At 44.5% G+C, this 27,896-nt stretch overlaps 1 protein-coding gene across 10 annotated transcripts in view; it reads right to left on the bottom strand.

The window, feature by feature from the left end:
* The window catches only part of MAP2K4 (mitogen-activated protein kinase kinase 4), a 599,606-nt gene that overhangs the window by 170,633 nt on the left and 401,077 nt on the right, over positions 1 to 27,896 (bottom strand). For all 10 annotated transcript variants that reach the window (XM_069200385.1, XM_069200381.1, XM_069200386.1 and 7 more), the window contains 2 exons: positions 22,768 to 22,895; positions 6,731 to 6,808 (listed from right to left, as the gene is read on the bottom strand). In XM_069200385.1, coding sequence (XP_069056486.1) covers positions 6,731 to 6,808; positions 22,768 to 22,895 — 206 coding nt within the window. The remainder of the gene's footprint in view (positions 1 to 6,730; positions 6,809 to 22,767; positions 22,896 to 27,896) is intronic.

Consider the following 27,896-nt stretch of genomic DNA (forward strand, 5'->3'; position numbering starts at 1 on the left):
GGATTTATGGCAGCATTCCCAGCACCCCGCAAATATGTTCTCTGCTGAAGAAGGGACTAACCCAGAAACACATGTGTCCAGAGATGCACAGTAAAGGCTGTACCTACTTAAAGGTGAAATATTTAAAAATTAATGGAGTTCGTTTTTTGAAGATACTACATCTACCATGATGCAATGGGGCAGATTAATTGCTGGGATGTCAGGCAGGTGCGCTCCTAACTGTTTGTGACTTTAAAGGCTCCCTTGAGCTACTGGGCTGACGAGCTCTGGAGCAGGCACCAGCATGCCAGGAAAGAGGTACTGAAACCGGGGGATTTATGGCAGCATTCCCAGCACCCCGCAAATATGTTCTCTGCTGAAGAAGGGACTAACCCAGAAACACATGTGTCCAGAGATGCACAGTAAAGGCTGTACCTACTTAAAGGTGAAATATTTAAAAATTAATGGAGTTCGTTTTTTGAAGATACTACATCTACCATGATGCAATGGGGCAGATTAATTGCTGGGATGTCAGGCAGGTGCGCTCCTAACTGTTTGTGACTTTAAAGGCTCCCTTGAGCTACTGGGCTGACGAGCTCTGGAGCAGGCACCAGCATGCCAGGAAAGAGGTACTGAAACCGGGGGATTTATGGCAGCATTCCCAGCACCCCGCAAATATGTTCTCTGCTGAAGAAGGGACTAACCCAGAAACACATGTGTCCAGAGATGCACAGTAAAGGCTGTACCTACTTAAAGGTGAAATATTTAAAAATTAATGGAGTTCGTTTTTTGAAGATACTACATCTACCATGATGCAATGGGGCAGATTAATTGCTGGGATGTCAGGCAGGTGCGCTCCTAACTGTTTGTGACTTTAAAGGCTCCCTTGAGCTACTGGGCTGACGAGCTCTGGAGCAGGCACCAGCATGCCAGGAAAGAGGTACTGAAACCGGGGGATTTATGGCAGCATTCCCAGCACCCCGCAAATATGTTCTCTGCTGAAGAAGGGACTAACCCAGAAACACATGTGTCCAGAGATGCACAGTAAAGGCTGTACCTACTTAAAGGTGAAATATTTAAAAATTAATGGAGTTCGTTTTTTGAAGATACTACATCTACCATGATGCAATGGGGCAGATTAATTGCTGGGATGTCAGGCAGGTGCGCTCCTAACTGTTTGTGACTTTAAAGGCTCCCTTGAGCTACTGGGCTGACGAGCTCTGGAGCAGGCACCAGCATGCCAGGAAAGAGGTACTGAAACCGGGGGATTTATGGCAGCATTCCCAGCACCCCGCAAATATGTTCTCTGCTGAAGAAGGGACTAACCCAGAAACACATGTGTCCAGAGATGCACAGTAAAGGCTGTACCTACTTAAAGGTGAAATATTTAAAAATTAATGGAGTGCGTTTTTTGAAGATACTACATCTACCATGATGCAATGGGGCAGATTAATTGCTGGGATGTCAGGCAGGTGCGCTCCTAACTGTTTGTGAGAATAAGTTGGGACAATTTCCAGATGTTACATTTTGTTAATTTATTGTCATTTTCTCATGATTTGTCTGCATTTTCTCACATTTTGTTTAACTGGTAATGTTGTGTAAATGTCACCCTTGGTGCTATGTTCGGGCTTAATTGGGACAATCCGTCCCTTTGTTTATTCCTTCGTCCTGCATGATCATATATAAATAAATATAACAAAGAAATTATTTTACGAAGAGAGTATTCCTCAATTCTCTTGCCAGAACATAGAGTAATCTTTCCCAGCCTTTTGACCAATTTTGTATCTATACATGTTTCCTTACCCAGGTCATGTAGGGTTAGTCGGGTAAACCTCTTCATTACAAAATTAAGAACTCCTGTCAACACGTTAGACTTGACATCCAAGTGTGGAGCAGGAGGTCAAGAAGTTAGGCTGCCTTCGCATTACCATGGAATAGGAAGCAGATTCCTCTGTAGTTGGTCGAAGGGGTGAGAGAAGGCCCAAGGCCCATTTCAGGGGAGGTACTGGGACAACTAGCCTCCTGCAAATCATCACACCAACTTGATAGAGCTGAGCAAACTCATCACCCATGTCACTGTCCCAGTCCGTCCTGAAAAATTAGTGTGGGGCGCGTTGCCTCCCTTGTGGAGGCAGCAGATAAAGTGGAAGGAGAGGCCCCTCAACTGTTGTAAGACACAGCTTTGGTCGGGATTGGACTGGCAGCAATTCAGTGTCGGACAGTCCTATGGTTATTTCCTCATCTGATGTTGAAGGATTCAGTATTGGGGTCAAAGTCCCATGGTCCGACGTGGACCGTGGCAGCAGAGGCTTTGTGACAGGCTTGGAGGGTCCAACTGGTGCCGAGGGCGAACCCGCCGGTGGTACCCCAGAAGGAAGGCCTCTCAGCTCTTTCAAGCCTAAAGGCACACCACAAGGAGTTGGGAAGGATCGGAAGAGCCGGAACATGAAACGTAAAATACTGATACTGCGGTGCCTTTATAGGCGACCATGACGTCACCGACGGCTCCAATGACGCTGACGAAGCCATGAGGAGCCGGACAACGCACGTGGATCCGAACAACGCCACCCAACGGCACACGCAGGGTATTGCTCAGCAAGAAGATTCTGGATCCGAAGCTGACACCAGGGAATTCAAAGGTAAGGAATTGCAGCTAGAAGACTATCAGATAACATCTGTTAAGCCTTTTACTCTATTTCTTAATTTTATAAGTAATTCAAATTAACAACCAATCTTTTACCTATATGTTTATTGTATATTTTTTAAGGTAGTAATTCATGTTTTCTTTACAATTACATAATTGTTTGAATTTTCTTTTTAAATGTATGTATTTGTTATTCATTTATCTCAGTGTTCACATCTCCTTAACCTTTAAATGTTATAAATTCCATGTACTGATCACATTTTTTCTTAAACCTTATTTTAAATATCAGTGCACTAAAATGATTTAATCAAATGTATACTAATTGAATTTGCATTAACCACCAAGACTCCAAAATATAGGGGAAGGAAAAAAATAAGAGAACAAGAAAAGGGAAGCTAGTTTAAAAAAACACAGACACTGCTAGAAAGGAAATGCGCCATTGAGGAAAACAATTTTCGACCCTGACCCTACTTAAAGGAGGTAAAAAATAAACAATGGGTGAAAACAATTGGAGACAAATGGGTGAAAAGGAGGAGTCAAAGAATGTTAAGAACAGTTAAGAAAGATTGCTGCTTCAAGATATCTAAGTAAACTGAACTATTTGGAGAGATGCTTCAGATCTACACACAGCAGCACAGACTTCTAATAGGCTTGGAAACAAGGACTCGCAAGATGTTTAATCCAGGGCTTCCTAGGATGTACCGCTGTGAACCCACTGTCTTTAAGTGGACACAACTTGGCAAAAGGTACTTTTGAGGACAACCATGAATGAGAGACTGCTGGGATGGAAAAGTCCTCTGCATGGCAAGAGACGTGTACCCCTGTCCTGAGAGCCCAACTATACAGTTGTCTGGATCTCGAATGCAGATTTTTTGACAAAGACGAACACAGATCATGAGTGTATGCCATGACATAGGATGTCTCACGGACTGCGGTCCTGTTGGACCGGGAAGGGTGCCCGGAGCGCTACTCCCATAGTGTTGGAAAGCTACCGTCTCCACCAGGAGTTAAGCAACACAAGTGTAGTGGTGGCAGCATACCATGTAGTGATCAGTAGTGATCACCTTTTTTAAAGGATCCGCTGTTGTGTGCTTCACTCACCCTTGGCCTACATCAACCATGTGTGTGGTACTGCATAACAGTGGCTCTGTGCTGGATGTAAGCCTAGGAAGGCTACAGTACCGGGATAGAGCAGTACGGTGTACTGCATGTGTGGCTAATACATGTGCAGAGTATATGTATGCCTGAGAGGAATACATTACATGAGAGATGTAATGATGTGCAGTGCGTGCGCAGGGATCACATTTGCTGGGTGTATGTGGGCATGCCTGAAGTACAACTCACAAAGGGTGAAGAGTTGTGCAGCATGCAGATAGTAGGTGTGTGTGTTGGCAGTGTGCGTGTTTTCAAATAGTGCACCCTGGTTCAAGACAGAAAAGTTTCCATGCTTAACCGGGCGTGCAGACTGAGTGCTTGCTGAATACATGTGAGGGTACAATGTGTAGAGGTATTTGTGGTACAGTGCATGGAGGACCCCGAGATCCATTTTGGGAAGGCCAGCCCTCTGGTGAAGACATAAGAAGGAGAGAACTACCCCCCCAACCCCCCCACCACCCTCAGACAGATTTGTAGTTTGCTGCATTCCTGACAGCTGGGTGAGGACACACTGGAGTGAGCAGACTCCTTTTGCATTTATAAGACTGCTCTTTGATTCAGTGATAGGTCACAAGGAAGGGGGCTAGAGCCATTTCAGGAAGAGAGATGAGGCTGATAAGTGAATCCTAAAGAGTAGTATTGGGGGACTGGGCTGGGATTAACCCTATGATGGACGTATCAATGTGGCTGGCTTCCAGGTGTAAACTCTCATTACTCCCATGAAATATGTTGTGGGCAATCTCCTTCAGAGTAGTGTCTGTTGTAGCAGACCTCTTCCATGAAGGAAGATGAAAAGAAGAAGTACCCACTTTAAAAGATGCAGAATATAACATACAACTTCAAAGAACCAGACCCTAAATCACACTTGGCGCCTGGAATAGGACTACAGAAAGGGGAGGTTGAGTCCCCAAAAATGAATTGTCATCTGTCAAGCACCCAGACAGGGTTGTGGGAGGAGGGGAAGCTCTCCAAGACTTCTGCCTGTGACAAGGACTGGGTGCCATGCCCTGCTCGTCTCCCTGCTGGGTGAGGGGACATCACCTGCCCCTGCCCTGGAGCCTAAGGCACCATTGCTTGCCAAGACAAGTGTGTCCTGAGAGGAAAAGGAGAGTATTGGAGTGAGCGAGGTCCAGGGGTGAGCCCTAACAAGAGGAGTCACCAGGGCCAGATATGAGGAGAGCAGCTGTGCACTGAGCGGGTTCTTGCATGCGAGCAGGAACAGTACAGTGACCCTGTTTGCCAGGAGAATGCCCCCATGATCTCAGCCATGTGAAGTGTGCTGTGCAGGAAACACCAGGCCTGCACTGCTGCGGTGACCCCGAATGCTAGAGAGGGAGCCGCAGGTGAAAATATTTGTGCCGGATCGTGAGACTTTTTTTTTTACGGCAGCCACCTCAAAAAGACAGTGCCTGATAGCGAGCCATGCTGCAACCCCATCTTGAAGAAAGGGATGACAGTATCGCTACGGCCATGGCCCGGACAAAAAAGGATTACTGCTGTGACCTGCTGGTCTAGCCTGCCAACTGCACCTGACTGGTTCACCCCAGAATCGCAAGAAGCTGCTGAGGATGTTGCACTCTCGCAGGAGCTCCATTCGGGAGCCAAACAACTCTCCCATCTTTTGCAGAGGAAGTGCAACTTACATTTCTATCTGCTAAGCAAAAGCAGCTCTGATTGCTGGAAACCGAACAGCAATGCTGCTGGACAGGAAGAGCCTGAGATGTCGGGTACTGCCACATCCATCGAGCTGCACAACTTCACCGTACAGGATCCAGTCTTGGGAGCATCGGAGGGGAGGGGATTTGCTGCACTGTACTGTCGTGTCACACTGCCGGAGCAGATAAGACTGACACCAAAGGTGCTGTGGCACCATAGACATTTTTGACTGAAAGCCTGAAGAGTCCAAAGCGAATTCTTGATTATGGCCTAACAGTATGCATTCCCTGATGAGGCCACCAGTGAATGGAGATTCTACTTGCTACACTAAGCAGGGTGGTACAGGAATTTGCCAGACAAATAGTAGAGCCGCGACATGGGGGTGGATTATGTTGTTGCTTCTGAATGTCGTATTCATTTGTATGTGTACACTTAGACATAAAATACTACATTTTCTTATGAAGGCAATTATTTGGCTGGGCACTGATTTATTGTTCATACTGACTGTAATTTAAGTTCTGAGTGGGGTTCACTGACCTGTATCAAATTCCCCCAACCTCAAGGAGTGCTCAACCACAGCTACCAATGACAGTCAAGTGTAGAAGGGGTACTTGATCCAGTTGGACAGGATCCATAGTAGGGCAACCCCAGGATATTATGAGTAAAAGGCCTCAACCACCATGAATGGGCCCAGTAGCCGATGCAATGCATGCACGTGGCCCTCTGGAAGGGGTTCTGACAGGGACAATAATGATAAATACTCTGCTGCCATTTTAGTGGCATAATGTCATATTTCCAGACTAACAATTTATTTGGAGAAGTACAGCAGGCACTATAATCTAGTAGTCTCTACATTTTCTCGATGATAATCTTGCCAAGAAGAGCTGACATTGATTAATAACACAGCCACGCTACAAAGAATTTGCAAATCAGTAACGAAGAAATTGAGAGTTGACTTTAAGAAACTATAATGCAGCAGATTTTAAAACGTGCAACTTGGTATGTGTAGATATGTTGGGAACGTACCACTGCCACTGAGAAAACAGTAAAATCTGGTATCAAGTTCTACAGTAGGGAAAGGGAGACTGAAACATTGACACTGATGCAGGCCAACAAGAAGATATACTGTTCTTTCCTGACTAGATATTTGTACAAACTTTAGAACGCAAGGAACACATACATCCTAAAACTGTACATGTGTATCAAAATTATGGGTGGACTTAAAGAATGAAAAGAAAAACGAACTCAGTTGAAATTGTGTGCTTATTGCAGAAAAAATGTATAAGTGAATCTTACCAAAGTGATACCCAAACTCCAAACATCTGACCGCACATCATATCCTTGTCTTGATGCACCAGGATCTATCCTTTCAGGCTAAAAATAATTAGAGAAATTAAATAAATGATTTTACGTACCAATTAACAAATAAGGTTAATTCTCTAGATGCATGAATAAGCAAGTGGAAATTCTGGAAGAACTGATTAATATTTCATATCCCCAGTGAATCTTTAGTCCTAAGCATGAGGGTATCATGCCACTTTGTGGTAGGACTTGAAACTGTTCAACAAGCTGTTAAAACCAAAGCACTGGAGCAACTGACACTGCAAATTTGTAAGCATGCAGAATGGAACACCGCCATGTATATGCGATGCTCTCACCAGTGACACCTTATATTCGTACAATATTAGTGTAATGCTTTTGAAAGACTACAGAGGGAGAGGTAGGAGGGTGTTGGAAATAGCTGGCTGTCCAGAAATAACAGACTAAACGAAGAGGACTTTATCTCAATAATTTTAATCTTGTACATAAACATTTTAATAATCAAAGGGCAATAACACAGCGCAATACAAAATTAAAGCACATCGTAAAATATACTGTAGGAAGCTGCCCTGGTGTGTGGTGGGTACCTAAGGTACTTACACCTTATACCCCCCCACCTAGTTAAGTGGAATGTGTAGAGGCGAGCTGGGGGTACTAGGAAACCCCAAAGGTAAGTACCACAGTGCCCCCCTAGCGACCAGGAGGAAAGGAGTAAATTACTAGATTTTTACATACATTTTTACATGTTTTTACAACATTTGGGACTACAGCTGGTGGCCGATTCAACTCGGACCCCCACCCACTCCCCTCAGCCCACAAGCAATCTAGGCATCATAATCGAAAGCCAACTCTTGATGAAACGGCAAGTCAACGCAGTGGCCTTCTCCTGCTTCTGCATTCTCAGGATGCTCCGCAGAACTTTTAAGTGGATTCCCCTCTGCGAAAGAATGTTAGAAACAGGGTTTCTAGTTGGCTACGGTATGCACCTCAGCTAGGCAGAACCTGTTCGGCAACACAAGCAGTAGTCAGGTTGTCATTATCACCAAAATGCACATCAGAATAATACCAAAGATGCCAAGATATCATCATGAAGGCACAGAGAGTGAAATAATCCCTTCAGGCACATGCCACAATAAAAATGTTGTCATGAATAGACATGAAACATCCCCATCTGGCAAACAACATAAATCCACCCTGACAGGTAAATGTGAAGTGGGGAACCATCATCGTTGCCCGATTATTAGGTCAGCTACAGTAATGGCAGTGGTCCAAAGAAGGGAGAACTGAATGGGATCATCCCCAAGCACCCCCTGCACGACGGTCTCACCACGCAACCCTGTGCTTCTTTTGTAGGCAGTATGGGGAGTGAAATATTCCCCGCAGGCACAGAAACGCCTCTGCTCCTCTTACAGTCCATGCAGTAGAATCTTGGTCGCACGCTCTCTTTAACTGAGTGGCTGAAAAAAAGTAGGTTTAGGCAGGATCCGATTTCCTCACTGGTGCAGAGGGGAAAAATGCCTGCTGCGGCAAAGGTGGAAAAAGGCAGGCTGGGATGGTGGTGCCCGCGAGTCCCTGGCAGTCCTCTGTGCAGGTGAGGAGTTCATGGCAAGCGTCGATGGTGGGCTCTGTGATGTGGCAGCAGCTTGATGGTCTGGGAGACCTCAAGCCAGAAGGAGCTGGGCGAAGTCTGAGTCTGGGCGAAGTCTGGGGCTGGTGTTACTTGGTGAGTGTGTGGAGGTTGGGGGGGCTGGCGGGGGCTTCCCAGTTTCGTTCTCCTCTCCTTGAGCATCCAGGAAGTGGTTGTTCCATGGAGTTCGTTCCCGTACGGACCCACAAAGGCATAGGGGGCACCTGGGAGAGTGTGCTCGTCCGCGCTCACTCCCAGGCTCCTCGTGCTAGCTCTATTTCACAGAGAGGGGGGAAGCCTGTCTACTGGATGATGCAGAAGCACTTCCTGGCGCCAAGGAGGACATAAGCAAAGTGCTCTTCAAGCACTTGTAAGGAAGCAAAAAATAAATAAATAAAAGAAGCAAAAAATAAATACATAAATAAAAGAAAACGCTTTTCATACACATAGAATGCAAGAAAAATAAAGCAAGGAGCTACCCACGGCGCTCTCCACGCGCTGTGCTCCCCAGAGACACTCAGGGGAACAGAAAGGCAGACATCAACGGACAGGGAGACCAGCAACCAACAGGTAGGTAGAGGCGATCACCAAAACTAGTCCAGCAAAGCCAGTGCAGTTTATGCCACAAGTAGAAACAATTATCCTGATGAGTCCTTTGTGCCACCTAACAGACACCAGGCAGCAGGACCAAAAACAGGACAGTCTAGATGAGTCCTTTGTGCAGTCCAGTAGCAACTCTGGCACAGGTTAGGTCCCAGTTCCAAAAGTGCTCTAAAAATGTGTGGGCAGCTCTCTGTATTTATACTCATTTGGCACAGATTCTACAAAAGGGCGGAGAGGGTTTTCCAACCAGCACTAACCGGTTCAAGGAATGGCCCGCCCCGCTCTCCTCCAGCACTGGTTCCAGACATCAGTAGGGGGTAAACGAACCCTTTGTGTGAGGTCAGGGCACAGCCTTTATAAATCCAGGTGTGTCCTGCCTCTCCTTCTCCCAGCCCAGGAAGACCATTAAGTATGCAGATGCACTCTTGTGCCACCTCCACCCTTCTCTGTGTACAGACTGTCTGAAAAGTATGCACGAAGCCCTGTCCGAGACATGGATTGGAGGGAAGCTGCAAAACACCAGATTCATAAGCACAGAGAAATGCTCACGTTCTAAAAGTGGCATTTCTATAATGGTAATTAAAAATCCACCTACACCAGTAAGCAGCATTTCTCACTACCATTCCAACCATACCAAACATGACTCTGTCACCCCTCGTAGATCAGACAATACCACAAAGACATATGTTAGGGCATTTCCAATGCACTCCTATGAGAGGCACAGCACTCACACTAGTGAGAAACCAAATAGGCCGATTGTGGCACATAAAGACACATGTCTTGCTTTTTACATACATGGCATCATGCCCATAAGGTACTAGGTACCACCTTAGGGGTGATATATGTAGTAGAAGGGGAGTTCCAGCTCTGGCAAGTAAATTAAGATGCCAGGTCCCTGTGGCAGTAAACTGCGCACACAGGCTCTGCAGTAGCAGGCCAGAGACAGGTTTGAAAGACTACTTCTGTGGGTGGTGCAAGCTGAGCTGCAGGCCCACTAGTAGCATTTAATTTACAGGCTCTGGGTTTGGGGATACCACTGTACAAGGGTCTTATTATAGGTAAATTAATTGTGCCAATCAGGTGTATGCCAATCATACCAAGTTTAGAAGGGGAAGCACATGCACTTTAGCACTGATCAGCAGTGGTAAAGTGCTCAGAGTCCTAACTTCAACAAAAACGGTCAGAACAAAATAGGAGAAGGAAGGCAAAATGTTTGGGCCTGGTCTTGACTATGGCAACGCCCTCTACACCGGCCTCCCCACCCAGCCACTTACCAGACTGCAGTCAATACAGAACGCAGCAGCCGGACTCATCCTGGACTTCCCAGGCACTCCAGTATCACCCACCACCTCAGAGCCCTTCATTGGCTCCCAGTACAGAAGAGGTGCCAGTTCAAGATCCTCACGCTGGCTTTCACGGCACTACGTATTCAAGGACCAGAGTACATCAACCACAGATCGAAAATCTACACTTCTGCAAGAAATCTCCGCTCCACCTCCCTCAACCAAGCACATGTACCACGCACCCACCGTGGAGGCCGCTCCTTCTCCGATGTCGCCACCAAAGCATGGAACAACCTTCACCTACACCTCATGACAGTCCCCTCTCTGGCAGTTTTCAGGAAACAGATAAAGACATGGCTCTTTGATGGAGACTCGGCTCCCCAGCACCCAGAGACCCACAAGGGTGACAGTACTGCGCTTCACAAAACTGTGACTGATTGAAATATAGAGGCAAAGAGTGCTCACCGCACTCCCTCCTCTTCCTCAATGCATATACTTCCTTGATTCCTCTTATTCCATCAGCTCAACTTGTGTGACAAAACACCAAAGCAAGAAACAATGCCAACATGCATAACTTTTCATCATGACTGTGCATTTAAGACTTTGGATTTTAATAGGTGAAAAGTATAGGTTACTTACCTTTGCTAATGCTCTTTCTGGTGGATAAGTGAACTACATATGTCTCCCTTTTAAAACAGCTGTAGGCATCAGATTTAAGCCACAAGATTTTTCAACTTAGACCCTGCACGCCAGTAGGTGGGGTTGTGGGGCATCTTTGCTCCAACCTAGAAAAGATGAGTGGAGACACATACAAGCACCTTCCAAGAGGTTTGACTTCCGTTTCTTCCAAATACTATCCGCATCCCTGGACACAGAGTTCAAAATGACCTATTATTAGTGCATGTGTGCAGATCACTGATGTGAGACCTTTGTAGATGCAGAACAGACCATTCCAAAGAATAAGGATGGGGGCTAGCGGTGAGAAAGCTGCAATTAGAGTATCCACCAGAAAGAGCTTTTGCTAAGGTAAGTAACTTGTTCTTCTCATGGCTACTTCCAACAGCAGATTCCTCACTTTAAGAATAGATACCAAATGTAAGAAAATAGGCTTTTTGCAGGTTTGGCCCCCTTTTGACTACTAGGTACTGGGGTATTGGTTCTGACATTCCCCGAGCCCTGCTAAAAAGGTCTCAGTGTATGTGTGCTGACCCTTAAACTGGTGTATTTTTAATTGTCTTGTCCCAAATTGGCACAGCCCGACTCACTTTAAAAGTCCCTAGTATATGGTACCAGGGGTACCTAGGGCCTGCAGGTTTATATGTCTCCCGTGTACTGTAGCAATAGTTGTGTTCCCATGAGTACAAGGTAAAATAGGGCTCCCAGTCTGCCACTGCAGACTTAAAGGGCGGTTTAAAACTGCTAACTCAACATTGCTATTTCAGTGTGCCACCAGTGAAAAACCCGAACTGTGTTTTTTATTGCGAAAGATAAATAGGACATTGCTGGCATCCTGATCTATATCGAAGGGAAGAAGACCCGAAGACTGCTCTGCTGCACCAAAGGACCAGCAAAGAGGGGCTGCCCTGACAACAAGGACTATACCGAGTGGATACCAAAGGAAGGGCCAGTGCCTGCTGGGTCTTGCTCAAGGAGAAGTTGTCTCCAGAGCCCAGCAAAAGTAAGAAACTCCAAGAGCCAGATGACTGGCCTCCTCTTCAAAGCACAGGGACACAACAGCTAAAGAAGCCTGTTGGGACAAGATGGTAGCCCAATGTCTTCAAGCTGCTACCACCACTGCCGTCTCTCTCCTGGAACCAAGATCCAACACACATAGTTTGCTGAGCCCGGGGCTGTTGTCAGAGAGCTGCTGGACCCTCAGAAAGTGAGATACTGATCAAGCAAGGACAGGCTTGTGACCTAGACCGGGCAACTGATAATTCAGTGGCAACTGGACTTTGGCCAGACAAAAGAGGACCTCGTCGAGCCTGCAATCAGGACCCCTGCTCTATCTTCGTGGACCAAGAAGTGCCTGCAGAAAGAACTCCGTCGACTGAGTCACATCCACAGCATCATTGGAGCATCTTCAGCACCCTTCATCCCTAGCATCAGTACCACTCCATAGGAACCCATTGGCATGCAGATTGGTACACAGATAAAGTGCACTGAACTGCTTGAAGATTGATTCTTCTGTGGGGGTAACTGTTCTTGAGGACCTTGCTGGTCCAGCTGAGTACCTCCGTGCAGGAGGTTGTTACCCTAAGTACTTCTAACCAACCGCATTTACACTTACCCAAGGTTTCCTTGAAAAACTTTGTGTATCAAATTCGTTCAATTTGATAGGGGATGTTAGAGGTTGAAAAAAAAAATAGCTTTCATTTATTATTACTTGTAAAAATCTGTATCTACCACACCCTCCAACAGATCTTTCATTGTGGTGTCTAATTTTTTACACAAATACAGTCTATTTTTATAAATTGGTGTCAGATTGCTTAAGTGCTGTATTAGCCTTGCTGCTCAGTGACACAGCTACTCAAAGTTGAGTCGAGGTTTTGACAGAGAAACCTTACTGTCCTAAAGGGGTGTATTAACCGGTGAGGTCACACATCCACTCCAAAAAATACACCTCATTTCTTCACACTAAAGCAGTACCCCACTCAGTTGTGGACCTGCGAAAAGACTCAGACCAAAACGTCCTGAAGCACAAATCGCAAAATCTCCTTCCCATTGGACCTGGATGTCAAGGCAAAAGCACCCCTTGAACGTGTGCACTGATAACCATGCTGCTGTCTGACAAGTATCTAAGACACGCATTCCTCATGCCAATGCAGTGACTGTGGCCCTTGTGTAATTGGTCTGCAATCATAACAGATCTGATTGCATATCAGATCTTAATGCAGAGGTCTATCCAACTGAAAATAGTCCTTTTCGGCACTACCTTCCCTTCTCTGCTCTGGAGGACCCAACAAAAAGCTCATTGTACATCCAATGGTCTTTGGCATGATCAAGGATGCCAACAATGGAGTCTCTCCTCCTCTTTCAAGGGGAAAGGAGGGGGAAAGACCATCATAACAGTGATTAACTGTTCCAAGTGAAAGGGAGTCACAACCTTCGAGAGAAAGGCTGCTTTAATCATCAGCACCAATTTGTCCTGAAAGAAGTTGGTGTATTTCTCTCATGCGACGAGTGGAAGTTATTGCTATGAGAAAGACAATTTTCAGGAAGAGGAGACAGAGGACAGCTCTGCGGGAGCACCCACAACCAAAGTGAGGACCAAATTAGACACCACTTGGGCATCAAAAAGTGCTTAGGAGGAAGTATGTGGACCAAGCCTTTGATGAAATGCATCACAACAGGTGATGTGAACAAGGAAGGATGGTCTGGTAAACGGAAAATTGCAAACAGATAAGTATTAATAGTGTCCATTGCAGGTCCTTGGTGGGCAGAAAACAAAAATAACAACAACATATCCAAGAGTCTGACCTCCAATGTCCCATCATCCAGACTTTGTAGTAGGATGCATGACAGCTACAATTTGGGAAGTTTGGAAGAATACACTTAACTGCCACCACTCTATTTCCACACATGGAGGTGTAGGTTGCACAGGTCTCGGTGCAGCACACTGCTCTGCTATTACGAATGAAAGATCATCCTGAAGTGGCAGACACATCTTTGAACAGATACTCATTCACAGTAGTTCTAGGTACACACTCTCCTGGCCTGATTTGGGACACTAGGCTAAGATGAGCCTGGCTGTTCCTGATTTTGGTCAGACATGGAGTAGAAGAGGTAGATGCAGGAAGGTGTCCTGTGTTCCACTCTAGGTGGAATGGGTCACCAAGAGACAGCCTTCTAAAGAACCTCAAAGCCTGAAAGTGTTGATACTGCACTTTCTTGGTGGTGGCAAAGAGATAAAGCCAGAGTTCCTCATACTGCTGGAAGACGCCCTGCACTACCTCAGGGTACAGCTGCCATTTGTTATCTGCCTGGGTCTCCAGCTGTGTATGTCCACTCAGGCTTTAACTCTTATGTTAGGTGGTATACAATAACTGACATAGTCCGACAATTCAGCCAGGTCCAGAGGTGCAGGATTTCCTGGTACAGAGCCAGAACTCCATGCACCCTGCTTGAGGCAATACCACATGGAAGGAAAATGTCACTTACCCAGTGTACATCTGTTCGTGGCATTAGTCGCTGCAGATTCACATGCTGTGCATAGTCCGCCGTCTGGTGTTGGGCTCGGAGCGTTACAAGTTGTTTTTCTTCGAAGAAGTATTTTCGAGTCACGAGACCGAGGGACTCCTCCTACTTTGGTTCCATTGCGCATGGGCGTCGACTCCATCTTAGATTTTTTTCCCCGCAGAGGGTGAGGTAGGAGTTGTGTATGTTAGTAATAGTGCCCATGCAATGGAATGAATAAGTATGTACAAAATGAAGGTTAAAGTAATATATTTACAAATGTACAAATGTTGAAGAATTACTTCCAAATGGCTACAGGCTGCTGGGGAGGCGGGTGGGCGCATGTGAATCTGCAGCGACTAATGCCACGAACAGATGTACACTGGGTAAGTGACATTTTCCGTTCGGTGGCATGTGTAGCTGCAGATACACATGCTGTGCATAGACTAGTAAGCAGTTATCTCCCCAAAAGCGGTGGTTCAGCCTGTAGGAGTGGAAGTAGTTTGAAATAAAGTTCTTAGTACGGCTTGACCTACTGTGGCTTGTTGTGCAGATAACACATCTACACAGTAGTGTTTAGTAAATGTATGAGGCGTAGACAATGTTGCTGCCTTACATATTTCGTTCATTGGAATATTTCCTAGAAAGGCCATAGTAGCACCTTTCTTTCTGGTTGAGTGTGCCCTTGGTGTAATAGGCAGTTCTCTTTTTGCTTTAAGATAGCAGGTTTGGATGCACCGTACTATCCATCTGGCAATACCTTGTTTTGATATTGGATTTCCTGTATGAGGTTTTTGGAATGCAATGAATAGTTGTTTTGTGTTCCTAATTTCTTTTGTCCTATCAATGTAGTACATTAGTGCTCTCTTGATGTCTAATGTATGTAGTGCTCTTTCAGCTATAGAATCTGGCTGTGGGAAGAACACTGGTAATTCCACTGTTTGATTTAAGTGGAACGGTGAGATAACCTTTGGTAAGAATTTTGGATTTGTTCTTAGAACGACCTTATTCTTGTGTATTTGAATAAATGGTTCTTGTATGGTAAACGCCTGTATTTCACTTACTCTTCTTAGAGATGTGATGGCAATGAGAAATGCAACTTTCCACGTTAAGTATTGCATTTCACATGAATGCATGGGTTCGAAAGGTGGACCCATGAGCCTTGTTAAGACAATGTTGAGGTTCCATGAAGGAACAGGTGGTGTTCTTGGTGGTATAATTCTCTTTAGGCCTTCCATAAACGCTTTAATGACAGGTATTCTAAACAGGGAAATTGAATGAGTAATCTGCAGGTAAGCAGATATTGCGGTGAGATGTATCTTTATGGAAGAGAAAGCTAGATTAGATTTTTGCAAAAGTAGTAAATATCCTACTACGTCTTTTGGAGATGCATGCAATGGTTGAATTTGATTATTATGGCAGTAATAAACTAATCTTTTCCATTTACTTGCATAGCAGTGTCTAGCCTGTTTTATGACCTCCATACATTCTTGTGTGAGGTCTAAGTGTCCAAATTCTAGGATTTCAGGAGCCAAATTGCTAGATTCAGCGATGCTGGGTTTGGATGCCTGATCTGTTGTTTGTTTTGCGTTAACAGATCTGGTCTGTTGGGTAGTTTGACATGAGGTACTACTGAAAGGTCTAGTAGCGTTGTATATCAGGGTTGTCTTGCCCATGTTGGAGCTATTAGTATGAATTTGAGTTTGTTTTGACTCAATCTGTTTACTAGATATGGAAGGAGAGGGAGAGGGCGAAAAGCGTACGCAAATATCCCTGACCAATTCATCCATAGAGCATTGCCTTGGGAGTGCCGGTGTGGGTACCTGGATGCGAAGCTTTGGCATTTTGCGTTTTCTTTTGTTGCAAATAGATCTATTTGAGGTGTTCCCCAAATTTGAAAGTAATTGTTTAGTATTTGGGGGTGAATTTCCCATTCGTGGACTTGTTGGTGATCTCGAGAGAGATTGTCTGCTAGCTGGTTCTGGATCCCTGGAATAAATTGTGCTATTAGGCGAATGTGGTTGCGAATTGCCCAATGCCATATTTTTTGTGTTAGGAGACACAACTGTGTCGAGTGTGTCCCCCCCTGTTTGTTTAAATAATACATTGTCGTCATATTGTCTGTTTTGACAAGAATGTATTTGTGGGTTATCATGGGTTGGAATGCTTTCAACGCTAGAAATACTACTAACAGTTCTAAGTGATTTATGTGGTACTTTCTTTGATGAATGTCCCATTGTCCTTGGATGCTGTGTTGATTGAGGTGTGCTCCCCACCCTGTCATGGAAGCATCTGTTGTTATAACATATGTTGGCACTGGGTCTTGGAAAGGCCGCCCTTTGTTTAAATTTGTACTGTTCCACCATAGAAGCGAGATGTATGTTTGGCGGTCTATCAACACCAGATCTAGAAGTTGACCCTGTGCCTGTGACCATTGTGATGCTAGGCACTGTTGTAAGGGCCGCATGTACAACCTTGCGTATGGGACAATGGCTATGCATGAAGACATCATGCCTAGTAGTTTTAATACTATTTTTGCTTGTATCTTTTGTGTTGGATACATGGCTTGTATGACCTTTTGAATTGTTTGAACCCTTTGTGGACTTGGAGTGGCTATCCCTTTTATTGTGTTGATTGTCGCTCCTAAGTATTGTCGTGTTTGACACGGCAAAAGTTTTGACTTTGCATAGTTGATGGAGAAACCCAGCCTGTGAAGGGTCTGTATGACATACTTTGTGTGATGTGAACACTTTGTTAGCGTGTTGGTTTTGATTAACCAGTCGTCTAAGTAGGGGAACACGTGTATTTGCTGCCTTCTGATATGTGCAGCTACTACTGCTAGGCATTTTGTAAAGACTCTTGGCGCAGTTGTTATTCCGAATGGCAACACTTTGAATTGGTAATGTATTCCCTTGAATACGAACTTCAGGTATTTCCTGTGCGAAGGATGGATCGGTATATGGAAATACGCATCTTTTAGATCTAATGTTGTCATGTAGTCTTGCTGTTTGAGCAGTGGGATTACGTCTTGTAATGTGACCATGTGAAAATGGTCTGATTTGATGTAGGTGTTTAGTGTTCTGAGATCTAGAATTGGTCTTAGTGTTTTGTCCTTTTTCGGTATTAGAAAGTACAGTGAGTAAACTCCTGTGTTCTTTTGTGGACCTGGTACTAATTCTATTGCGTCCTTTTGCAGTAATGCTTGAACTTCTAGTCCTAGAAGATCTACATGCTGTTTTGACATATTGTGTGTTTTCGGTGGGACGTTTGGAGGGAATTGGAGAAATTCTATGCAATAACCATGTTGGATAATTGCTAAGACCCAAGTGTCTGTTGTTATTTCCTCCCAAGATTTGTAGAACTGGCTTAGTCTTCCCCCCACTGGTGTTGTGTGAAGGGGTGGTGTGACCTGTGAGTCACTGTTTATTTTGAGGGGTTTTGGGACCTTGAAATTTTCCCCGGTTTCTTGGGAATTGTCCCCCTCTGTATTGTCCCCGAAAACCTCCCCTTTGATATTGTCCCTGGTAGGTAGGTGGTCTTGTTTGTGAGGTGCTGGGTTCTGTGGGTTGACCTCAAAACCCTCCCCTAAAAGTAGTTTTACGAAATGTGCCACAAGTGCCTCTGCCCTGCGGGGAGTAGAGTGCGCCCATGGCTTTGGCTGTGTCGGTGTCCTTTTTTAATTTTTCAATTGCTGTGTCCACTTCCGGCCCAAACAATTGTTGTTCATTAAACGGCATGTTAAGCACAGCCTGTTGAATCTCGGGTTTGAACCCAGAGGTGCGCAGCCATACATGTCTCCTTATGGTGACTGCAGTATTTATTGTTCTTGCAGCTGTATCCGCTGCATCCATAGAAGAACGTATTTGGTTGTTGGAGATATTTTGTCCCTCTTCAACCACTTGTTGCGCTCGTTTTTGGAACTCTTTGGGGAGGTGTTCGATGAAATGCTGCATCTCGTCCCAATGAGCCCTGTCGTATCGCGCTAGGAGTGCTTGGGAGTTGGCGATGCGCCACTGATTTGCAGCTTGTGCTGTAACCCTTTTCCCAGCTGCATCGAACTTGCGGCTCTCCTTGTCCGGAGGTGGTGCGTCGCCTGATGTATGCGAGTTGGCTCTTTTACGAGCTGCTCCTACGACTACTGAATCTGGCGCCAGTTGTGATGTAATAAAAGCAGGGTCTGTAGGCGGTGCTTTGTATTTTTTATCCACCCTTGGAGTTATTGCTCTGCTTTTAACTGGCTCATTAAAAATCTGTTTAGCGTGCCTTAGCATTCCCGGGAGCATGGGAAGGCTTTGATAATGGCTATGGGTGGAGGACAGGGTGTTAAAGAGGAAGTCATCCTCAATAGGCTCCGAATGTAGCGATACATTATGAAATTCGGCTGCCCTGGCTACCACCTGTGCATATGCTGTACTGTCCTCAGGTGGTGAGGGCTTAGTTGGGTACGACTCAGGGCTATTGTCCGATACTGGAGTGTCATAGAGGTCCCATGCATCTGGATCATCTTGGCTCATGGTGGCATGAGCTGGTGAATATGGTGGAGTTTGTGCCGGTGATGCATGGGTTGACGGCGGTGAAGAGGGTGGTGGAGTTACTTTCTTTACCACCTTTGCTTGTGGCTGCTTGTCTTCTTGTTGGAAGTCAAGTTTTCTTTTTCTCTTGATTGGGGGAAGAGTGCGGATCTTCCCTGTATCCTTTTGGATAAAGATCCGCTTTTGCGTGTGATCTGGTTCTATTGTTTGTAATTCCTCCTCAAATCTGTGTTTTTTTAGTTGGGAGGATAGTCCTTGTTCCTCTGAGTAGGAACTGGTTTTCGGTTCGGTTGCCGGGTGTTTTGGCACCGAAACCGTGACTTTGGATTTTTTCGGCTCCGACAAGATCTTTCTTTTTTTCGGTGTCGTGCCTTCTCGGTGCCGACCATCTTCGGTGCTGTTCTCTGTGCCGAGCAACTTCGGTGCCGCTATCTCGGTGTCGACCCTTTTCTGCACCACTCTCTCGGTCCCGAGATTGCTGCGTGCCTGTGTCTCGACCTGAGTCGGACGACTTCGGCACCAGCTCGCCCTTTTTCGGTGCCGATGGACGGTCACCTACTTTATGGGTTAAGCCATGGCCTGTTGGCGGTGGCGTCCCCTGGGCTTTCTCTGTTTTTTCGTGTGATCTTTGTTTCGACGTCTTACTCACGGTTGGTTGCTCTTCGACGTCGAATTCTTCGGAGTCTGAATCGGGGATGGAGAATGTTTCTTCTTCCTCCTCCTCGACCCGTTGTTGTCCTGTCGGCGTGGACGCCATCTGCAACCTCCTGGCTCTTCGGTCTCTGAGCGTATTTCTCGACCGAAACGCGCGACAGGCCTCAAACGTATCCTCCTTGTGCTCGGGGGACAGGCACAAGTTACAGACCAAATGTTGGTCCGTGTAAGGATATTTATTGTGTCATTTAGGACAGAATCGAAACGGGGTCTGTTCCATCAGTCTCGATGTTGCACGCGGTCGGGCCGACCAGGCCCCGACGGGTGATTGAAATTACCCCGAAGGGCTACCGGAGCTTCTTCAAGATTCGGTGTCGATCTGTCTAATCTAACCCGATACCGAATGAAACAATACCGACGGATTTTTCCGAGATTCTGACTAACTTTCCGACCCGAAACACGGAGCGAAAAGGAACACGTCCGAACCCGATGGCGGAAAAAAAACAATCTAAGATGGAGTCGACGCCCAATGCGCAATGGAACCAAAGTAGGAGGAGTCCCTCGGTCTCGTGACTCGAAAAGACTTCTTCGAAGAAAAACAACTTGTAACACTCCGAGCCCAACACCAGACGGCGGACTATGCACAGCATGTGTATCTGCAGCTACACATGCCACCGAACGTAAGGATCTGAACCAGCATTCCCTTGAGGGATGGAAGAAAGGCTTTCAATGCCAAGCAAATGGCCAGCAATACGATGTGGAGGAAGGTCTCCACCAGAGACCAGAGTCCTCTCATCTCCACATCTCCCAGATGACCTCATCAATCCAGTCAACACCATAAGCTCTGAGTGGGCTACGGAAAGGTGTGTGCCACTGTTCAAACTGCAGTGGAGCAGACACCACTGCAGATCTTCTTAAGTCCCCTCTGAAACATGGATGGAATATGACAGGATCCATTGGCGGTGGGTCCAGTGAGTATTCAGATCCCACTGCAGAGCCTACATGTGTCACCTGGCGTAGTCTAAAAGCAGGATGCAGGAGGTCAGGAGGTGAAGAAGTTTCAGAGTCATATTCAGTGAAACCAAGGACAGATGATGAAAACTGGAATTAAAGGCTAAAAAGCCTGGACTCACTGGTCTAGCCGGGAATACAAGAAATTGAATTGTATACAGGATGTCTCAGATGAACAAAAGCCTCTGCAAAGAGATCAGGTGTGACTTTGTCAAGTTGACTGTGAACCTCAGCAATGTAAGGAGTTTCACAGTCGTCTGGAGTTGAACCATGACTGACTGGTGAGCCTGCCTTCAACAGCTGGCAGTCGTCGAGGTAGGTGAAGACTAGTGCCTAATTTCATAAGGTAGGTCGTGACCACCAGAATCACCTTTGCGTTGAGAAGCATGGTAAGGTTAAATAGGGAGCATGGCACACTTTGCTTGCGGTCCATCTTGAACCAAAAGTATTACCAGTGAGCCTGCAGGACAAGGACAGGGAAATAGGCATCCTGCAGGTCTAACACCACCACCCAGCTTACTAGACCCAAGGCAGATAGAACCTGGATCAATGTTTGCATCTTGAATTTGTTGTTAGGCATATCCATGAGTGAAATCTGAAAGTCATCTGAGACGCCAGTGGCTCTCAAAGTGGCTTCAGGAGGTACAGTCAGAGCCAAGGGTGGGAACGCAGGCAGTAAACCACTGGAGGTCTCTGTGGATCTGTTGGGCCCAAAGGTGTGTCAGAGAGAACTGGAAGGTGCCCACGATGCAGAGCATGGCCACCTTGAACACTTCAATCTCTTGAGGTATCTCTTATTGACCCGGGAATTCAGAATGCATTGGAGTCGACTGTGGAATTGGCTCCCCGGTAGGGAAACCGGAGCAAGACTGCAGTGCAACTTGACATCCTCACAACTTCTTAGAGAGAGAGTTGAGACTTTTGTGTTGGAGTTTCACTCACCTGAAGACTTGGTTCATGACAACAACCTGAGGCATGACCAGACCCAAGGATGGAAATGGGTCCATGTCCCTGACTTCTGAGCAGGAACAGCCCTTACACGACTTCCTGCTGAGCTTGACGACAGAGTTTGGGTTCATGTCCCTGATCACCCTCGGGTGTATCAAGGCACACTCCTCACATGGCTAGGAGTTGTGGCCCAATCACCAAAGACGCACCTCAAAAGCATTTGTCACAGACATTTGTTTGAAACAAACAGTCTCTAAAAGGCTTTAATCCTGTAGTTTGAGGAGGGGACATGTTCCCTTCCACACTGGGAAGAAGTTTGAAGAGAAAAGACTTGTCAACTGACTGGATCGGAGTAAGAAGGTGCAGAAAGAAAGGAACTGTGGCACTTACATGTGGCCCAATTCACCTCCTGGGTGAAGTGGAGTAGATGCAGAACTGTATGATGCCACTTACTGGAGCCAACGGACAATGCTCAAAAATCTTCTAGATCCACTCTGGAGGATGGGGATATTGTAAATGTGAGGAGTCTGAGGTTAAAAGTATACAACCGAATAAGGTAATCACCCAACCAAACATAATTTGATTATCTGCTAAATTTTGCCTGAACACCAACTAGATACAAATTATAATTATTAAAAAGCATATCATTAGAGAGCTAAAAGCGGTATGATAAGAATAATGCATTCAGAAAGAATGTAACACACAATGACATTGGAATGGAAAATAATTTAATGTCATCATACCACTCTGTCAATTACACAACAGTTTGCACAATGTCAGGTTGGCTCAGTTTTGGCTCATGTTACACAAAATACTCTTCTTTAAGAGCTTTAAGAGTTAATCTCAAGTGCATAATGAGTGGTGAAGATGACAACATTTAATCAGCACTTGATAAAAATGGGTCTCTGTGGAAAGAAGAACTATCTCCAGCATTAAAATAATCCCCAAGTTTATTGTAGGAAAACAAAACTCCAGTCACTGAATGCAGCTAAGGCAGGACAAATTCCGGCAGCCTTCACAGCTGCACATTCAAGTACAAGAAATCCAACATTCCACAAGAACATACAATAACACAGGCTATAAGGAAGAATACAAGAGATACAAAACACATGATGCCTTATATATAGCTACTAACTATACCAGAATTTCATGTTAAGGGGTTATCGGTTTCTTACTTACTGCCATGTATGGTCTGCACCCTGCATCTCTGGTCTTGGCTATTGAGTCCACTAGTTGTCCACTAATGCCAAAGTCACAGAGTTTAATATTCCCATTCCTGTCCAGAAGAATATTGGAAGGTTTTATGTCTGTAATATAAAATATCGAAATATACAGCACTGATAAACTAATTGAAATACATTAAACATACAGATGCATCATGTGGCATTTAATACCACCTTAACAAAAAATAAGAAGAAGAAAACAGACCACGTAGGTTCTCATTGCGAGTGTCACTGGTAACTACAATCAGGATTGTAACAAGATTTGCTGCTTCATCGGTATTCTGTGAGATGTGGTATTTCACTTAGAGACTACAGCTTTGAGAACAGCCGAAATCTCAGATAAAGTATCAATAGAAAACTTCAGTACAGAAACACCAATCCAGTGTAACCCTGGTAGGAAGCTTCTTAGGAAAGAGTATTAGGACACAATTCTACCTGACTCAAAATGAGGCCAATACCTATAAACCTAGGACTCTCAAGAAAGCTGTGTGCACTGATTGCCACTGTTTAAACTGCAAACCCATTAAGGAAGGAGGTAACACATAACTAACGGCAAGTAAACAGTTCTCATTTCATCATAATCGACTAGCAGACGAGTAGGTACTAACTTCTGAATAGTGCTCATTCCATCATCATCTAGCAGACAGTTAGGTCCTAACTTTTTAATGGTGCTATATAGAGTAGACAAACAACCTAGACAAATAGCAGGAAAACACAACTTTACTTGTTGTTCAGAGTTTATGTCTCCATTGATTTACATGGTTGGGTGAATCTCCCACAGTCGGACAGGGATTATCCTCCTCGTTCTAAGATGACTCCACCTAAACGGTGCAATGAATGTCAAGCCATCCTCAAGAGACAAGAACACTCACCATAAAATATCTGAATTTCCTTGAGGACTAATCAAGCTTTAGATACAGCTACTTTTCTACCAAATTAAACTTCTTGCCAGCAAGGCTATTAGTAATAAGATGAAAGTGATTGACTGCCCACTTGATCTTCACCAATTCTTATAGAAGAATTGTCACCTTTCAGGATAGTAAATACTTTTTAAACTGCGCCATTCGATTTGAATAAATTCCAGAATCACTTAAGGACTCTCAGGTGACTTCACCATTCAAGAAAGACAATGAATCATATAAAATGAACAAATAGCTGACCCATTCTAGATATTTGTTTCCCTCAGAAATTATTACTAAAAGGTGCTGTTGTCCAACTACAAGCTTTTCCCCAAAGCAAATATTGTTCTTGGTGACCAAGCGCAAACACAGAAACAACCGTACTTTTATGTCAATTGAACCATAGCTGGTCATTTGGGATGAGGCTCATCAGCTCTGCTGCTTGACTGTATTTGAGCAAGTGAACCACCACACCCTGTTAATTAGTAATGAGGAGGTGAACGGTTGCTTATCGGGGTGAGAGATTTTCAAAAAGAAAAATTGTCTTTCTCAACTTTCATCTTCCATTACAGGCCCTTGACACACCCACAGAAAAAAATGTTTGAATACAACAAACTTTGCCTAAAATTAGAATGCTACTCATGGAAGTGCCTTTGCTTGGTTTGGAGCAATTTTGTTCAGTAGTTTCCCCAGAGATCTGCAAAAGAAAAGTTGTCAAGGTCTCAAACTGAGACACATGTTAATCATCAATCAAACTTTGGAATACAATACTATCTGGCCCGTTATTCTGCAGAGGCCCTCAAACCTAAATTCAGAGTTTCCGCGGACCCAAAGTTAACAGATCAAAAAGCATCCGATTGCTTTTTCTCCCTTATTCCATTTCGGTTTTGCAGATCCAAAGCCGGGTCTATGGACCTGAAAATCTCTGACTGGCCGGCTGCCACTTGAAGAAAAATGTGGCAGTCACCATTACAGGACGTGGAACTCTCTCTCTTCATCCTTAAGCTATTTTCATCTTCCGGGTCCTTCACTCAGGAGAGTTGGTTCCAAAGGGACCCCAGATATTAAAAACTGAACCAATGAACAGAATTACACCAAATTTGGCACTAAGCTAGACCCTGTTCCGCAGATCGCACACTGTTGTGATTTGGCACAAATCCATTCAGTAGTTTTGTAGAAATTTAAGGCCAAAAAAATATAGATATATAGGGACATGGATACTCTGTGGTTTTACCACAGGACGATCCACGGAGCCACACGCCACTGAATGAATTTAATTAGCTGCCTGCAAACTGAGAAAAATGTTGTGGCCACTATTTTTTTTTCTAGGTAAACGGTCCCACGGACTGAAATGTGGGGGCCAGCTCAGTTAATGGGGTTAGGGTACAGATTCCCTGAACCCATTGGGGTAATATAGTTGTGGTGATGGGACAAATAATCCCTTTGAAATGTGGAAAATGTTTTTTTTTTTTTTAATTTTTTTTACTCTTCACGAGAACCCCGGTCCTGCCCACGGGGCCTAAAGAGGCCTGGTGTTAATCCGCATAGCTCAGAAAACATGAAGAAAAAAAAAAAAAAAAAGAAGAGTAAATTCTAATCAACACTCTCACATTCAGTATTACACACAGAAAAACCCTCTCACACCCAGTCTGACATGCAGGCAGACACTGTCACACCTACAGAGATGCTGTTACATCCATTGTCACATGTACACAGACACTGTTACACTTATGCTCACACTCAGAGACACTCTCACACCCACCCTCGCATCCAGGCAGACACTGTCACACTCCCTCTCACACCCAGACACAGACTCTCACGCTCAGTTTCAAACACAGAGATGCTCACATTTAGTGTTACACCCAGAGAGACACTCTGACACTCATCCTCACACTCAGACAGCTAATCTCATACTCAGGTTGACATCCAGGCAGACACTGTTACAGATAGTCTCACACTCACTCACTCTCACACCCACCCTTGCATCCAAAAAAGTTATTTTTCCTTTTACTAGATCCGCGGAGCCATTTGCAGATCCGAGTGAGATTTGAAAAGAAAATAAGTACATAAATAGACATATATATGGGTAATAGATTGGCTCTGAAAAGAACCTTTGTGTTTACGATGTGTAGGTGATTACTACACATGATAGAGGCTACAGTCTCTCAAGGTAGGCAGAAAAGGTTTGTTGCCTTTCTCTGTTTGGTGAACTCCGTCACTTCTATATATACCCTCCATATCAAATTGTAAGTTGCTGTGGTATATAGAAATCATGTTATGGTCCCTGAGGAAAGCAGATACAGGTTCATGAATTTCTGTATTTGTGGGCAGAACTGAGTTAACATTTCCACTTCTGCCTTTGGCAAATGTTTGAAAAAACCAAGGCACTGTGTGGGAAGAGTGTCATCTATTTTCCAAAGGTTTCTTTCATTAGGATTTCCAAACCAATTCCTGTGACTACACCTAGGTCATTGCCATCACAGTGTACAATCAATAGTTTTTACCAAAGGAAGTAATTGCTGTCACTTTTACCCTCTCTGACCAATCCAAGTAATCTCCACATTAGATATACCTAGGTCAATACCGCTTTTTTTTGCACTCTCTCTGGCCCAAAATACAAAGGTGTCACCTAAAATCCACACTCTAAGCATCTTGGAGGTATTACAGAGAAGCACACAGGAAATGGCTGCAGCAGTATGAAATGAAAATCAGTTGAAATGGTGGGTAGTAGGTACATTTTGGAAGAAGTGATTCTATTGGCTGTTGTAGATATTTTGGGGGTGAAGGTAGGTATGTGTTGGATTCGGTTTAGAAAAATTGGAAACTGTAGGAATAGCGGTGATATGTTTACTCTGAAACATTCAACCACACCTGCTATATGTGGCTTGAAACTAAGCTTGCTCTAGTCAAACTGTTATGAACTTTTGACCTAATGCAGCAGAATGTTGCAGACTGTGTAACCATGGCAGCTAGAGAAGCATGATGGGGGAAGGGAATAGACAAAAAGAGTAGAATGTGACTTTGTTTTACCATATATTTAGAGACATTAATGATTCATAATGATTATTTAATATTATGATTTGGTTTTGTGTTCTAAAGAAATTGTTTATATGGATGTGTTTTTTTTTTTTAAGAACAAAAAATAATTTTCGAACTTCCACAGGGATCCACAAATCCACCTGCAAATATACACAGGGGTGCCGCAGTGGATCCGTGGCTCCGGTGAAACCCGCACCGTACTGGCTAACTTTTCAGGAGCACTGGAAAAAGAGAAGTTGTATAACATTGAATTAACATGAAAGGGAGATTGTCATTGGTTTACTGACTCGGTAACGTTGAAAGGAGAGTTGAAGAGGTTGCCATTACTAGTTGCTTGCTATAAGAGTGGACTTCCATTCTTGTAGTTGGTTTACTGAGCTTTGTTCAGTGAGAAGAAATTCTAACCGATACTGAAAAGGAAATGAAGCAAAAGAAAGAGAATCTTCAGGTATGTGTAGTGATATATACTATATTTTAGAAAGAGTTAGTGTATGAATACATTAATATCAGGTTGAAGAAAGTGAGCAGTGTGTTCACAAAATGCTATAAAAGATATAAATACTAGGTTAGCGATTGTAGGAAGTTGGCTCTGTATATACTATTTCAAAGTAAGAAATAGTGTGCACAGAGTCCAAGGGTTCCCCTTAGAGGTAAGATAGTGGCAAAAGTAGATAATTCTAATGCTCTATTTTGTGGTAGTGTGGTCGAGCAGTAGGCTTATCAGAGGGTAGTGTTAAGCATTTGTTGTACACACACAGGCAATAAATGAGATACACACACTCAAAGACTTACTCCAGGCCAATAGGTTTTTATACTGAAAAATATATTTTCTTAGTTTATTTTAAGAACCACAAGTTCAAGATCTACATCAAACACTTTAAATGTAAGGTACTTCACTTAGATACTTTACGAACTTTGAATGAAAACAATATCATGTACAGTCTTTGTAAAAATGGCAATAAGCTATTTTCAAAGTGGACACAGTGAAAAAATCATCAGTTCCTGGTGGGTGCGGGGGTAAGTAACTGTTAGATTAGGAGGTTAGTAAAACACTTACAAGTCTCAAGCCTGGGGCATAGGCAGCCCACTGTTGGGGGTTCAAGGCAACCCCAAAGTTACAACACCAGCAGCTCAGGGCCGGTCAGGT

Source organism: Pleurodeles waltl, chromosome 7 (assembly GCF_031143425.1).
Source record: "Pleurodeles waltl isolate 20211129_DDA chromosome 7, aPleWal1.hap1.20221129, whole genome shotgun sequence".
Lineage (NCBI taxonomy): Eukaryota > Metazoa > Chordata > Amphibia > Caudata > Salamandridae > Pleurodeles > Pleurodeles waltl.